Raw genomic sequence first — 15942 nt, 5'->3', positions numbered from 1 at the left:
CTGTCTTCAGGAAGACAAGCTGGGGCCATCTTCCTGGGGCTCCAGATGAGAAAACGGAGGCTCAGAGAGGAGGTGTTGGCCGCAGGCACAATCTAGCTCTGAGTCTCCCACCTGCAGTGACTACAGGGACCTCACAGCAAGTGCTTCTCTGACCTCTGGGTCCTGGCATCTTTGTGAGTCATGATTTGTACCCCCTCTTCCCTCCTAGGTGACAGTCACCTGTCAGGTGTGTGACTTTGGGGTTTTGTTTAGGAAACCGTTGTCATTGCTGTCCCCAGCAGTGACCTTTGCAGAGGAGCCAGGGCTGCAGCCCTTGGTACTCTGAGGATGTGTCTTTCCTGCAGGTTTTAGGAAAGATCTAAGATGCAGAGTTGGTTCTGACAAATAGTAACTGTCTGTTTTTGTCCTCCCTCTGCTGACTCTTAAACCAGCTGAAGAAGCGGGCATTGGGGACACCCCAAACATGGAAGACCAAGCCGCTGGACATGTGACTCAAGGTCAGTGGGCATTGCCTCCACCACTTGGGAATCAAAAGGATAGAGATGCGAGCATTCAGAGGGCCACCCCCAAAAAGAGCTCAGACCTGGGCCCTAATTCACCAGTCCAGGAGATTTGGGGGACTTGGTTCTTACCAAAGGTCGGCCACTCAGTAGCAAAAGAGCCCTAGCAGGGCTTTTTTCTGACACCATTTTTGTGTCATTCCTGAAGTGTTCAGTGTCCCAAAGGGAGCTGACCTTGCCCAGCCTGGGAGTCGAAAATAAATATCTGACAGAAATGCAAATATATATGCAGACAAAAGCTGTCCCCATCACCACCAAACTTTTGCATTTGAACTTTCTTCTGTGTAGCCTGCAAACCTTATGATTTTCTTCTCAGGAATTGAACTTGTTCAGTTCAAGAAAAGCAGCTTTCTGTTACTGTTTATCATAAATTTGCTAAGAACTTAATTTATAACATCCTAGAGACCCAGGGTCATTTTAGCACTGAGCCACATCCCCAGCCCTTTTTATTTTTCATTTTGAGACCAAGTCTCTCTAAGTTGCTGAGGCTGTCCTCGAACGTGTGATCCTCCTGCCTCAGCCTCCTGAGTTGCTGGTATTACAGGTGTGTTCCATTGTGCCCAGCTAGAGATTCTTAATCTTGGGAAATGGAGACTTCTGGTATAAATACAACATGGGCTGGGCTTGTTTAGTATCGTTTTCTGGCCAAATGAACTGTACGATGTGAAAGCTTCCAGAGTACAAAAGAGCTGAGATATTGTTCTTTTGTCCAAAAAGTGATGGGGGATTTGAGGCCAGAGTGCTGTCTGTCTTTGGAGACTCAGCTTCCCTGGAGAGCATGGTGAGGCTAAAGATTCTCATCTCACATGGCATGGAGAGGGTGCCTTCGTTCTTAGGTGAACAGGGAGCTTTGGAAACTACTAGAAGGAGAGCAATACACAGCAGGGCCTCCATCTATGTGTGAATTAACTAAAACCCTGGCTCCTGTTTGTGTGCAGGAATGGAATCTGGGTGTCACACAGATGCTGGGCCACTGAGCCCAGCTCCCGCCCTCCCATTCCTTGTGGTCGTGGGTTTCAGCTTAGGTAAAATTGGAGCTTTCATGAATTATAATCTCCAGAAGTCATCATCTATTTCCTTTTTTAAAAAAAAAAAGTGAATGTGAGTTTGTTCTACAGATTTGGGGTGCAGCCTGTAGTCCGACGGTGCCTAAGACCGTTAAGGTTGTCTCTAGATAGAGCTGTGGTGTGCTGGGAGTCAGGCAGGTGAAGGCCTTGACCAGTTCAGGGACACTCGAGGGTCCACCCACCTCCTTCAAGTGACCGCAGAGACCAGGCCTCTGGGAAGAAGGTGGGGGACCTGTCTGGAGGGCTGTCTGCCCTGACTCCGTGGCGGCCCCAGTGCTTACTGTGTGGAATATTTGCTGACACCTCATGGTGTCCTGGGAGTGGACAGGACATTCTGCCAACACACTCCTCCCTCTGGGAGCGAGCTGCACGCTGGGTTCCTCACTGAGGAGCGTGGGCTGCACCCCCGTCCCCCCGCCCCCGTGCTGATGGTTTTCAAGGTGTGCTCCCATCCATGTCTGGGGCTTTGTCTCTTTTTAAGAGTGGCTCTTGAAGTCCTGGGTTCCAAACCTCCTAGTCAAGAGCAATCCCTAGGAGGCTCTGGGAGGAACGTGCTTTCTGGAAGGCAGTGGGGACCCAGCCTGTTGAGTGGCCTGGTGACCAGGGCTGCCCTCGCCCTGGGCCCGTGAGCTGGCCCGATGACAGAAGTCCTGGCACTCAGGCTCAGCGTGGGCTTGGGCCAGAGCATCTCTCTTTGGGGCTACTTTTCTGAGAGGTTGAATGAGGACCCCAATAAGGTCTCCAAAGACCCTGCAAGAAGCAGGGATGCGTCTTTTCCTGACACCAGCTGATCCAGGGAGGGTGCATTTATTGATCACCTGCTGTGAGAAGGCACAGTTCTGGGAACACAAAGTGAATGAGATGGAGAGTCTGCCCAGCGTGAGGGTAGAGAGGGATCGAGCTGTGCCGAGTCTCGGTGGCAAGCCGGTGTGAAGCCACACCCCTGCTGACAGGTGGGGACAGGGGTCCGGTCCACACGTTACTCACATGCCCACCACTGCACATGTGTGTGGACACATGTATGTGCTCCCCTACCTTCTCTCCCCTCGTCCTAATCTCTTTTCCAAGTCCCTGAATCCTTTGGGGCCACAGGTCTGGCTCGAGGAGAGCCCGGGAAGTTATGTGGGTTCTTCTATTGGAACCAGATGGGATGTTCAGAGTTGGGAGTTAAAAAAGTAAAGTGTACTTATGAGGACCGTTCAGAACACACAGCCACATGCTGCACAGAGGGACTCACATGAATGTCACATGAATAAGCCAGAAAAAAAAAATGAGCGTGGCCTCCATCAGCTGAGTTGGTACAACACGTGGTGTGACCGGTTAGAGCAGGCATGCCCTGAGTCTTGGCTGCCACCGTGGTCCTGCCTCACGTTAGGCAGAAGGTCTGCTGTGACGGGTGAGCTGGAGAGGGCTGCACATACTCCCCTTTAATGGAATCTTATGGCAGCTCTTACGACACTCTCCATCCTTGATGATTATAAATCATGGCTTTCCAGGCTCGAGGCTGGGTGGGTTTGTGGCACCCGCTGGCTTCATTCGCCAGAAAGGGGAGCAGTCAGAAAGAGGAAGAGGAAAGGGGGTCTCTCTGACAAGCTCCAGGCCCTGCCAGAGTCTGTTGGTAAGAGAGAGGTAGTGCCCACCCCAGAAGGGGCCTTGGAGGCGACCAGGGCCAAGCCCCCCTTTTATAGAAAAGAAAACCGAGGCCCAGAGAGGAGAGGTGCTCACCCCAGGTCACCCGCAGGTTGGTGGCAGTGAGACAAGAGAGCTTTCATTCTAAGCAACCAGCAGCGAGAGGAGCCCAGAGCTGTGCTCCTGCCAGGTCAGGGGGCCCGTGATGCGTCTGAGCGTCTTTCTCTAATGGCGAGAGTGACGTTCCCTCTCTAAACAGTTCCTGTGCCCTTGCTAACCTTTTGCCACTGCTACCTCTTCAACCCAGAGAAGGTGAGCGCTCCAGGCCTGCAGAGGGCGGCGCCCGAGAGGCCCCCGGCCGAGGTCTCAGTGGCATCTCTGGGTGAAAAGCAGCCCGAAGCTCCCGTCCCGGCGAGTGCACACCTTCCTCAGCAGCCGCCCACCTGCCCGGTGCCACCTCCACCAGGAGGCCCTGGAGAAGCCCCCCTGGAGTGGGGTCAAGAGCACGGGGGCCCAGCCCAGGAGGGTGTAGCAGTCGCAAAGCCTTCCTCCCCTGCGCATCTCCACGCGGAGCCCGAGGGGGCCGAGGTTGTGCAGGAGAGCTGGCGCAGGGAGATGGAGCCCGGGCACCGTGAGGGCAAGGCCTCAAGCACAGGGGCCCCAGGGCTGACCCCCCAGCACGTCCCCCCCAGGCCCAGGACCCCCATCCCACCCGAAGGCCCCAGAGAGGCCACACACCAGCCCTCGGGAACAGGACCTGAGGACCTAGAGGGAAGCCAAGACCGTGGGCCGCTGGAGCGCCAGTTATGGAGAGACCAGGACCAGGAGGGGCTGCCTCCAAAGGGAGGCCATGACAAAGAGAGGCTGGGAGGCCGGGAGGAGGTGGATGAAGACCGAGATGTCGACGAGTCATCTCCCCGAGACTCCCCTCCTTCCCAGACCTCTCCAGGAGGGCCGTCCCCTCTAGCGGTCTCCAGAGAAGCCGCTGGTATCTGTGGCTTCCCGGCTGAGGGTGCCATCCCGCTCCCTGTCGATTTCCTCTCCCAAGTTCCTGCAGAGATCCCGGCCTTGCAGCCCATTGGGCCCAGCACAGGGCCCCCAGTGGAAGGGCCCGAGGCTGCCCCCGAGTTCACATTCCACGTGGAAATCAAATCCAATGTGCAGAAGGAGCAGGCGGGGTCAGAGCTGGATCTGGAAAGGGCCGCACATCTGGGGGCCCCTGGAGAGGAGCTAGAGGCCCAGGGCGACTCTGTGGGAGAGGCCACAAGAGAAGCTGGCCTCCCGGAGCCACCTGAGAAGCGGCCTGCAGCTGGTTTGCCAGGGAGGCCCGTCAGCCGGGTCCCCCAACTCAAAGGTCTGTGTGTTGAGCTCCCTCGCTCTTCCCTTGGCGCCCTCCTGTGCCACCCCGGCTGCGGGCACTGCCACTGGCCCTCCTTGACTCCTGCCACCCCAGAGTTCCAAGACAGCCACTAAACTGGCACCTGGGCCGCCGCTGCTCCCCTCCCTCGGCCGCCTGCCCCTGGGGCTTCAGTAGCACGAGCTCCTCACGCTTGCCCGCCGTTTTGCATGTCACCAACACCCCTGCCCAGTGCTTTCTGCCCTGTCCGATTCTCAGACCTCTCGATGTATCCTCCGTGGTCCCTCAGCCCACAGGCGGTGGGTGGGCGAGCCCCCCAGACAGGACAACAGCCACCCCGTTCTCAAGGGCTTCTGCTGTGCTTTACACTCGTGGTCTAGAAACTTCCCAACACTCCCAAACAGGCAAAATCAGCCCCATTTTGCAAAATGAGAAAACTGAGGCTCAGAGAGGTAAAGAAACTTGCTGAAGGTCTCCTATAGGAGGGGAGGGATCCAGGTTCAGAAGCCAGGTGGGTCTGGTCTGATAGGCACACTCCCACACTCCGCAGTGCCTTCCGCAAGGTGCTGGAGCACGCTTTCCCAATGCAGGGACACAAAGGCTGCGTGCCTGTCTTCTGCTGTCTTCCTCAGACAGGTCACATTTGGCAGGTGACACCCACGCAGCAGCATTTGCAGGTGACCAAGAGCCCAAATTGAGCCTTTGGCCCAACAGCCCCGCCCTGCCTTGTGGCAGGAGACTGAAGAAGCAAGATCTTTCTGGTCCAAAGTGCCCCCTCTGGCCTCAGAGAGACCAGAGACCCTGGAGGCCCCTGCATTGACATCACAGGGGGGTCACAGCCTGACCCATCTGGAGCACAACCACAGCAGCTTGAGGTCAGGAGAGGTAGGAAGGGAGGTTCCCCAGTACCACGGAGAGGACTTTCATGTCCTAGGAGAGACCTCGTGGCTCAAAGTGGATGTATTCATAGGTTTAGGATTTTAGAATAGTTACCATTTCAGAATTATTTACAGGGCCCAGGAATTGATGCTACTTAAGCTCACAGTCATAAACATCTATTAGATTTTTATTAGGATCTTATTACAGAGCAATCTTTGAAGTGTTTTAGATAAAGGAAACTGTGTTTAAGATTTAGGACGGAGTGGGGGTGGGAAAACCCTATGGCCTGGTTTAGATCCCAAAGCAGGAGGGGACAAATGACTGTGGCTTGTCAGGGTTTTTACCACAGGGTTTTCTAAAGTGATGTTTTACTGAATTCTGGTCCACCCAATGTCAATAGGTGCATCCAGAGGGGAAATGAGTTCCATGGCCCTGTGAGTTTAGAAACCAAGTTCAGGTTTTGCTGCCGGAGAATTTGTCAGTCTTTAATGTATTAATGCATGTCTTGGCCCTCCAAGGACGCATACTATGGACTTCCCACATTTATTTGATCCCTCCTATAACATCTCCTGGAAGAGGGCTCGTTGAGTCCTACCTGGATTGGGGAGATGCCGATCTTGCAGATTCTCCTGTGATCAGATGGTGCTGTTGATTTGAGCTAAGGAAGGAGCTTGTGAGTCAGACCCTCTTTGGCTCCTATGCAAAGGCCTGGGTGCCACGTTCGTTTGGCTTACAGGCTCAGTCTCACTGAGCCTGGGAGCCACTGTCTCCAGGTGGTTCTGCCACACCTGGGCTAGAGGAGAAGTACCAGGCACTCCAGAAATCCAAGACTGTCACAGCCAGTGAGAAACCCCAGGAGCTCATCGTCCTTGGGGCAAGAGGGAATATGATGTCACAACCAATGAAGAAATGTGCTATCAGTGTTCAATGATGAGCATGAGCTAGAGGAGAGGCTGGGGTTCGGTGGGCGGGCCCCACCACGGACAGCTTCCTAAGCAACAGCCACCAATTGCTGAGCCCCATACCCAGATGTTATCTGTGGGATGTTGGATGCTAACGGTTTATAGCTAATAAAAGATTAGCTTCCTCGGTGGGAAGACCCCCCCAGGGCTGGGGTCAGGGGTGGGATGGGCTTATGTACACATCCTGGAGCCCGTGGCCGAGGTCCCCATTAGTAAGGCAGGTTCTAGGGGTGCATCCAGAAAAATGGGGTGAAGTCATCCCCACCAGGCTCACCTATGCTGGAGGCAGGTGGCCAGGAGCAGGGAGGCAGGGTGGTCAGCATAAGAAGGCAAACGTTAGGATTGCTTATGAACTGACCCCAGGGGCCAGGGGAATCCAAGGTGGCTCCAGTCAGGCCTCAAGGCCCTTGAGAAGAAACCAAGGCCGAGCCTAGCCACAGGGTGGAGACAACCCCTGATCCTGAGGTCCTGCAGGAGGACAGAGCCTGGCAGAGCTATCCCCATCCATGGCTTTTAAATGGAGTGGGCTTGGCCTCCCCTGGGTGGGGCTGACCCCGGCAGAGACAGGGAAAGAGTCTGTGGGTGGGAGCTGGCACTGCCCACCCTCCCAAGACAGCCCCGAGTCCACACGTGCCTCTAACAGCCTCCACTGCGTCTCCTCTGCATGTCCCCGCCCTCAGCCAGCCTGCTGCCCCCTCACCAGGTTGCTCTGAGCAATGGCCCCAGTGTGGTGTGTTGTACTAACAAAGCGACATCTAGCAGATTCCGGGGGAAAGAAACCCCGCTGTGTTTCCACCAAACCCAGCTGAACAAAACACGGGCCACTGACCCCGAACAACGGCTGCTCCACCTGCGCACCAGGAGAGTGGGTTGTAACGCGCATTCTCGTTTTATATTTTATCAGCCCGCATGGTCAGTAAAGGCAAAGAGGGGACTGGAAGCGAGGACAGAAAAGCAAAGGTAAGCTGACTCCGGGAACCTCTGATGCCGGTCGCTGTCATGGAGAGCTTGAGTTTTGTGTGTGCGATCACACACCACGTAGGGGGCATTTGTCACTAGAGAGCAACTTTCATTTGAAGCGCATTGTGTTTTTCTGCAAGGTTTTAAAAAATTCCATTATTTATCAATTTTGTACCAGAGAAGGACTGTCAGAAGGTTAATGACATGGTGCTCCTTAAATTGCCATCTCCTCAGCATAGTTTGAATGAGGGTATGTTTGAATTTTCTGCAATAAAATTTGAGTCTTGCACATCTTACACTTGCCACCCCAGATCTAGGCCCAGCAAATAAATAAATAAATAAATATACATTTTTATTTATATATATATATATATATGTGAATGATATGTGATACATAAAAAATATATGACACTATTTGTATATATATATATATATATATATATATATATATATATATATATACACACACACACACATATGATACAAATGTACATGTATATGATACATAGAAAATGCATTAGGGCTGGGCACAATGGCACACACCTGTAATCCCAGTGGCTCAGGAGGCTGAGGCAGGAGAATCTCAAGGTTCAAAGCCAGCCTCAGCAACTTAGCAAGGTCCTAAGCAACTCAATGAGACCCTGTCTCTAAATAAAATACAAAATAGGGCTGGGGATGTGGCTCAGTGGTCAAGTGCCATTGAGTTCAATCCCTGGTACCCATCCCCCCCAAAAAAAAAGAAAAAAAATGCATCAGGGAGCTGAGTGTGGTGGCACAAGCCTGCCATCCCAGTGACTGAGGCAGAGGCAGGGGGATCATAAGTTTAAGGCCAGCCTGGGCAACTCAGAGAGCTTGTATCTAAAAACAAAAAATAAAAAGGCCTGGGATGTAACTCGATGGCTGAGCGCCTCTGGGCTCAATCCTCAGTACTGCACAAAATAAACAGAATACATTAGGAGGCCTAGGGGATCTTGAGCCAGGAAGTGGTCTCCAGCCAGTGCAGGGAGTCCCGTGAGCCCAGGAAGTGAAGGAAGTCAAGGAGCAGGCTGCGGCAGGGCAGGGAAAGGCTTGCCACAGAGGAGGAGCACAGGACCAAAGGCCTCAGGCAGAAGCATAGCAGGGACTAGCGACTGGCCCGTTGCTGATCCTCTGTGTGGGCTGACGTGAGCTGGAAGAATATGAGAGGAGGGAAAACTGACCCACTCCTTAAATAGAGTGGAGAAGCGAGGGTTGGTGCAGTGGACACTGTTTTGCAGTCTTGCCATAGTGGCGATTTGGGCTGAACCCTCGTCAGCCTTCAACAAGCAATCCCAGAGACGGCAAATGAGGTCACCTGTGTGCCACACGCCTGCCTCCTGAACCCTGCTGGTCCCTGTCAGGCGTCCATTCTTCAGCTGCAGTTTACCCCCTCAGTAGCTCTGCCTCCTTGAAAGTAATCCAGAAGCTTGGCGTAGCAGCACCCACCTGTAATCCTAGCCACTCAGGAAGCTGAAGCAGGAGGATCTCAAGTTCAAGGCCAAGCTGGGCAACATGGCAAGAACTTGTCCCAAAGTGAAAAATAAAGTAAAAAGGGCCGGGGGTCTTTCTTCTTTCTGAGAGGACCCACTCTCTTCCTTGAGTCCCCTCTCCCCTTTCCTTTTCTTTCTAATAAACTCATGCCTGTTACTCGAAAGAAAGACAGGAAAAGAAAAAAGGAATGGGAAGGAAGCAGCCGGGGACGTTGCTCAGGGGTAGGGCACCCCCGGTTCAATCCCCAGAACCGTAAAAATAAAAAGGAAAAACAATAATATTCCCAAAATTGCTCTGCTCAGTTTCCCTAGAAAATTCCACCTGGCCCTCAAAAACACCTATTTTAGAGCAAAAAATTTCTAGTATAAATGCTCCCTTTGGGGTTGGGGAGGTAGCTCAGTGGTAGAAAAAGGCTATAAGTTCCATCCCCGGCACCACCAAAAAAATCAAATGCTGCCTGGAACATCTGGAGTGCCGTCAGTAGTGGGGCCCTGCCGGATCTCCAGGTGCAGAAGGTGGCTTGAGTTTGGGAGCAGCGCTGCCACTGGAAGAGCTTGTCTTTGCAAATTTGGGGTCCCTATCACACAGACCCAGCCCAGGAAGGCAGATGAGCACCCGGCAAGGACTGAGAGAGCCCTGCCCCTGTGCTTGAGGCCCAAGCAATAACTGTCAATCATTTAGTGCTGCAGAGGGGCAGGGACTGGCTGCCTCGGTGTTCATTCGTTCTGCACACACGGGTGCAAGGTCCCTGCCCTGGAGTGGCCCCAGTTGCAGGAGGTCAGCTGTGCTACACACCTAGTCAAGTAGGGAGAAATGCCAGTGGACAGGAGCCTTGCCCAGCTAGGGAAGGAGGAGCCACCAATATCTACCCCTACGTTTTCAGCTTTGTCACCAGCCCCAGAGCCTCAGTCCTTGTTCCCTTGCCCCCTCCCTTGGGCTCTCCTCCTTGCCAGGGCTGGCCCAGAGGGACTCGGCCACTATAGCAGGGAATTCAAGGGTGATGAGGAAACGCCAGAGAAGCCCAGTGACATCTCTGGCCAGGTCGCTGCTCTGTGGCTCTGACTCCCTCCCCAGGGCGCCCTAACTTAGCTCTCAGCTTTCATTCCTGAGGGTGTGGCCCCAAGAGGCAGTTAGGACAAACCAGGGGTGCCGGCCTCCGTCCATCAAGCCTGTCCTGTTGGCCGTTTCATTAGGTGGAACACGCAAAACTTTACTTTGCCCACCTTGGAATTTACCAGATAGGATTAAGACTAGTTTTATTTGAGACTCATTCAGAAAACTTGCCTGTGGGTGACCTCAGTGGTGTCAGACACAATCTCCAGGGGTTGGAGCTGGGCAGTCCTCCCTTAGGATTGTCCCTCCTATCCACTTGTTATCTTCCCTTTAAAAGTTCTGTCATTTGTGAGTTGGCCACTGTAGCTCATCTAGCTAGCTGACGGATAACTCTGTGACCCGCGAAAGTGGTCGCTTCTCTTTCCTCCTGACCAGGACGGATGAGGGCACCGGTCCCAACAGCACGGGGCTCGCCTCTTTAAACACGCCTGCCTCTGTTCCTATAGCCTCTGCCCTGTTTCAGTTTGACTCCCTCCCAAAGTGCTGACGTTCACTTTGGTTTTATTTGTGTGTAGTTGAAGACACCCACGCCTTCCTGTGCTAAAGCCTGAGAAACAGGCCTTGCCTTAGCCCCAGCGCCCCACTCCATGTAGCTCAGACCCTTTGATCAAACCCTCCGGCCCCGAGCCAGCTTCCTCTCCTAAACACGTCTCTTCTGTCACACCCCCAACGGGCAGTTGGGAGCAGAGGAGATGAAGCTCAAGGTAAGGAAATGACCTTGGACAGAACCAGGCTACCCTAGTGGAGTTTCCGTGAATGTCCTCTTAGTCACAGTGACCTTCTTTAAATAAGCTCCTGCAGGGTCTTTCCACGCAGAATAGTTAAAATTCTAGCTGAAGAGGAAAGGGGCCTCTGGGCCTTGCTTCTCCCATCCCCCTGCCCTTGGCCGCAGCGGCCCCTGAGGCCCTGGGGATCCGAGTTTGAAAGTCGCCCCTGGGTAGGTTGCTGTGCCCATCCTTGGCTTTGGTAACCGGAGCGGCCTGCAGATGACCTGTCCCACGGGCTCACTCCCTCCTGAGCCGGCTAGTGCTCTGTGGTCAGTGCTGGCTGCTTCTTGGAGCTCCTGTTAGGTGCAATGGTCACCTCCTGGGACAGACTCCCAACTGCAGACTGCCTGTGCCGGCTCTTGCTCCTGACCTTTGGCCAGGGTTCACCTGCCAAGTGCCCTTAGCACACCTGAGACCTGCAGGTCGTTTGGGACAGAACAAAAGAACATGACCTCGATCTGTTTAGTATTTTCAGTCAGGTTCAACAAATAGTGTCTCCAGGAGTCTCTGGTGACACCAACACGTCAGCCAGATACATCCATAAAGTCGGAAAATGAGTGTCCCCGTGGGCATGGCCTCCCAGTGTCCTGCCCACTGATCAACACCTAGTGGACAACTACCCTGATCTTGCTACACGCTCTTTTGTCTTTTTATAAAATAACATCAGCACTGTGAGTGCTGATAACCAATGCAAATAATTCCCCTGGGAGGAAATGGCAACGGGGTGCTTGGCGCTGGGGTGGGGCTGGGCTGTCTGCGCAGCAAACCCTGGAGGTTGTTGGACACATTTGTTGCATCCAGAAGGCAAAGGGTCATCTGCTTTCGCCTCCTTGAGTTGAGGAGGGGTCCTTGGGGCCGGCCTTGACTCACGACAGTCACACTCCCCGTTGGTGAAAAACACTTTACCCTAATTCCATTTACAGGGGGCTGATAGTAAAACTGGAACAAAGATCGCCACACCCCGGGGAACAGCCCCTCCAGGCCAGAAAGGCACGGCCAACGCCACCAGGATTCCAGCCAAAACCACACCCAGCCCAAAGACACCGCCGGGCACTGGTAAGAAGAATGTTCTCTGGAGTCCTGGTCAGAGGAAGCTCCCAGAAGGTACAGTCCTCTCAGGACGCCACTGGCCATAATAACCCCTGCAGCTGAGCAAGGCCTTGCGGTTTGCTAAGCACTGGAATGTTCTCCGTCTTTGTTGTAATACTTTTGGCAGTTTTCTGGGGGTGGACACTAAATCCTTACTTTTAATCAGTGAAGAAATGGAGGCTCTGAGAGTTTGCCTGGCTCCGTCTAACCAGCTCGTTTTAAGCATGAGGAAAAGTGCTGTCACATGACGCATTAAGTGGCAGGATAAGGGGCTTCTCTGTCTTCAAACCCAGGGTTCTGGGGAGGCAGCCCCAGCTGCCCCAGGGCACGGTGGCACTGTCTCTCTGGAGACAGCAGCAGTCTGGACAGGTCACTCTGGGTGACCTCACACAGGGCTTGGCCCTGAGCAGCCTCACTCTCTGGGTATGTTAGGAATCTTCTGGCAAAACCCAAGGTCTTAACTGAGCAGTGACGAGCTGTGCCCATTGTCCTGGACTCCTGTGAGCCAAAGCCAGTCAGTGTTGGATACCCGCCCATTGGGCTGGCCGTGTGCAGCTGCTAGGAATGGCAGCCCTCTTCCGTTGCCCTGGCGACCTGTCCCCTGCAAGTGGGTCTAGATGCTGCACAACTTAGGGGAGTGTGGCCTGCATTTCCTTCTGGGCAGCACCCAGGAGGCCTGTGGATCTTGGTGCCGCTGTGGTGAAGGCCTGGCCTGTCTCAGGGTCCCCGCTTGCCCAGCCTGCGGTGGTCCTCTCAGCCATGATTGACACTGCATGCTTCTGACCTGGCGTTGCCCCCAGTGTGCGGGAGGGTGGGCTGCTGGTTCGGGCAGTGGGCTTCGTTTTCACCTCGTGTTTTCTTGCTGGGGTTTCCTCGAGCACTTATGATCTGGGGAGAATCAGCAGAGTTTCTAATGGGATTTTCATACGATTTTGAGCCTGCCGCGCCTCTTGGCTTTATGCCAGTTGCTTTGCCTATTGCAACAACTTGGACAAGGGTGTGCCTTGCTCTTCAGCTCTACCTGTTCTTAGGTGGCTGCCTGTAGGCGGACGCGTCTTCTCTGCTGGGCCCTGGACTTGGTTTCCTGCCCCCCTGTGCCTGTTCCCTGCCTCCCTGTCCTGGGCCAGATGGGCCAGCGGGCTCCACGTGAAGAACGCCTTAAGACCCTTTAAGCCTGATTGTAATGAGGCCGTCTGTGGCTTTTTCTTTTTAAGCTTCCAAGCAAGTGCAGAGAAAACCACCCCCTGCAGGGGCAAAGTCTGAGAGAGGTAAATGTGGGCCTGCTTCCCTGGGTGGGCAGGCCCCCGGGGCATGTCTGGTGCCCGGGGCTTGTTGGCAGGGCTAGGCGAAGCTGGCAGGCTCCCCAGCGAGCCGAGGGCTGCTTCCCTCCTGTGTGATTGGTGCAGCTGGGTCTGTCTGGTGGACTCTCCACACAGCCTCTTCTCGTTTGCTTCAGGGACTAGGGCTGTGGGGGTGAGGAGAGGGGAGTATGTGCCGCAAGGCATTTGGGGTGCTAGTTCCTAACGAGGGTTTAGGTAGGAAATTACCTCTGGCCTTCTTGAAGGTGCATTCTGTGAGCACCACAGCTGCACCGGACATCGCCTGTTAGGACGTCCCAACTTCAAGCCCATCTTACGTTCGCTGGTGCATACGATGCCTGTAATCCCAATGACTGAGGAGGCTGAGGCAGGAGGATAGCAAGTTTGAGGTTGACCTCAGCAATTTAATGTGGCTCTAAACAACTTGGCAAGACCCTGTCTCAAAATAAAAAAATAAAAAGGGCTGTGGCTCAGCAGTTAAGCGCCCCTAGGTTCAATCCCTGGTACCAAAGGGGAAAAAAAGACCATCTTGTGGGCACTGATCCCTCTTTCCAGGCTTAAGGAGGGTGATTGACCTGCCCAGAGTCACTCTGCAAGAGATGACATTTCTCAGGTGACCACGACTGGGCCTCCTGTGTCCCTGGAGACAGGAAGGCAGAGGCTGGACCTGGAGCAGAGGCCCATCGGGTGTTTCCTTCTGGGGAAAAGGCCTCACTTGTCCTGTTGCCACAGCACGTGACCACTCTAGGCACATCAGAGACGTGGAAATTCACACTCTGAACACTGAGGTGCTTGCTGTCACTTGCCAAGGGCACTTGCAGAGGGCGCAGACAGCACGGACTGCAGATTACAGCGTTTGTTATGGATGGTTCCTGGCCTGGGGTGGGGAGTGAGGAAACCAGTTTTGCCAGCCCCACGCCTTGAGGTTCTGCCCTAGCAGATCAGGATGGGGCCCAGCAATCAGCATTTTACAGGTCTCACTTCCTCCTCAAATGCTCCAAAGATTTGCCAAAGGAAAAGAAAAAAATAAAATGAAAACTCCCAGAGGTTCTGACCTGGGGTTCCCAGGGCCCCACTTTGAGAAACACCAACCGCAGACAGAATGGCAAACTCTGAAGTGTAACCGGGGCACGGGAAGTGCAGCCACAGAAGCAGGTGTAGGGGTGAAGGACTCCCAGAGGTGGAGGGACCCAGTCTGCTGGCAAGCAGAGGTCCCGGCTGAAGGGCCGGTGCCTGCAGGTGCTTGGAAAGGGGTGTGGTCTGGCCCACACAGGTGTGGGGGATGGGCATTCTTGGGGGAGGGGGACAGCCAGCAGGACCGGGTGGTAGGAAGAGGCTTGGCGTGGCCGTGGGCTCGGGCAGCAAGGCAGACGGTGGACATGTGGTTCCAGAGCCAGGGAATGGGATAGGAGCCCTGGAGTTGGACGGGGTGGGTAAAGGACCAGCTTGGTCTGGGCTTGAGGGTAGCAGCTGGGTCCTGTCATTGTGTCACCTTTGGGCAAGGTAAGGGCCACACTGGTGTGAATTTTGCAAAGCATATTGACACATGCCTCCATAGGCAGCCTCCCTCCCTGCAGGCTCCATAATCCTGTCCATCTCCAATCTGAGGCCTCTGAGTTCAGAAAGGGGTAGTGACTTGCCTGAGACCACACAGCTAGTTGGCCCCAGGGCCATGGCAGGATATTGATGGGATATTGATGAACATTCTGTTGCTGTCCTGGGGAATGGCGTCACTGTCCCTAAGTGACAAGGTCAGCAGGAGGAGAGGCTTCTCTAGCAGTGGGCTCCAGGGCTTCCTCCTGCTAGGGTTGCTGAGCTCTCAACCTTGTTCCCACCTGCCTGTTCCTATCCTGAGCCTGACAGTGGCCCCTGGGGCCTTTGCTGACCCCGTCCCCTTAGCCTGCCTTCCTCCCTTTCTCCCCAGGTGAACCAGCAAAATCTGGGGATCGCAGTGGCTACAGCAGCCCCGGCTCTCCAGGCACCCCCGGCAGCCGTTCCCGCACCCCGTCCCTGCCAACGCCACCCACCCGAGAGCCCAAGAAGGTGGCAGTGGTCCGCACTCCACCCAAGTCACCGTCTTCCACCAAGAGCCGCCTGCAGACCGCACCCGTGCCCATGCCAGACCTGAAGAACGTCAGGTCCAAGATCGGCTCCACCGAGAACCTGAAGCACCAGCCAGGAGGGGGCAAGGTAAGGCGTGCGGGCTGCTGTGCGTGAGGGCGGACGGGTGGGTCCTGTCACCAGTCTGGCTCAGCTGCCACCCCTCCCAGAGCACCTGCCCTGACCCTGACCTCCTTATCAGGTCACCTTCAAGCCCTGGTTCTTCCTTTCCCCCCCGGCGGCCCTTGCTGATCTGACAGAGAGTTCAGGGCTGTGTCCCCTGGCCTGTGGTCCTCAAGGTGGGGGTGCCCACGGTGTGCCACTGTCACCATTCAGAACACGGCACCATCCAGAGGTGGCAGCAGGCATGCATTGGGCATCCAAGGTTTCTCTGTAATCCTCGGTTCTGGGGAAATTTGGGGACACCAGTTGGAAGAACTGACCCTTCTGGGGTTAGGAGAGCATCGCGGAGTCTTCGGACATCCTAAGAGTGGAGAAACGGGCGTTGAGGGCCTAGGGCAGCAGGACAGGGGACCGGCCAGTCCCCCTTCCTCTGCTCGTCCCTCTCCCCCCTTGTGAGTCGGTTAAACAGGGGAAATGTATTTCCTCCTAGTTCTGGAGGCTGCGGGCC

The 15942-nt window shown here is 54.6% G+C and overlaps 1 protein-coding gene across 9 annotated transcripts in view; it reads left to right on the top strand.

Moving 5' to 3' along the window:
• Mapt (microtubule associated protein tau) overlaps positions 1 to 15942 on the top strand; it is a 92132-nt gene that overhangs the window by 56651 nt on the left and 19539 nt on the right. Inside the window, exons 5-10 of one of the 9 annotated variants that reach the window (XM_076869229.2) lie at positions 432 to 497; positions 4305 to 4610; positions 7359 to 7414; positions 11727 to 11907; positions 13107 to 13160; positions 15136 to 15401. In XM_076869229.2, the coding sequence (XP_076725344.2) occupies positions 432 to 497; positions 4305 to 4610; positions 7359 to 7414; positions 11727 to 11907; positions 13107 to 13160; positions 15136 to 15401 (929 nt within the window). Of the gene's footprint in view, positions 1 to 431; positions 498 to 3563; positions 4611 to 7358; positions 7415 to 11726; positions 11908 to 13106; positions 13161 to 15135; positions 15402 to 15942 lie in introns of all 9 variants that reach the window. The other 8 variants (XM_076869225.2, XM_076869224.2, XM_076869231.2 and 5 more) reach the window with 8 other exon arrangements.

Source organism: Callospermophilus lateralis, chromosome 11 (assembly GCF_048772815.1).
Source record: "Callospermophilus lateralis isolate mCalLat2 chromosome 11, mCalLat2.hap1, whole genome shotgun sequence".
In the NCBI taxonomy this organism is placed as follows: domain Eukaryota; kingdom Metazoa; phylum Chordata; class Mammalia; order Rodentia; family Sciuridae; genus Callospermophilus; species Callospermophilus lateralis.
This window is presented reverse-complemented; position numbering and strand designations above follow the sequence as displayed.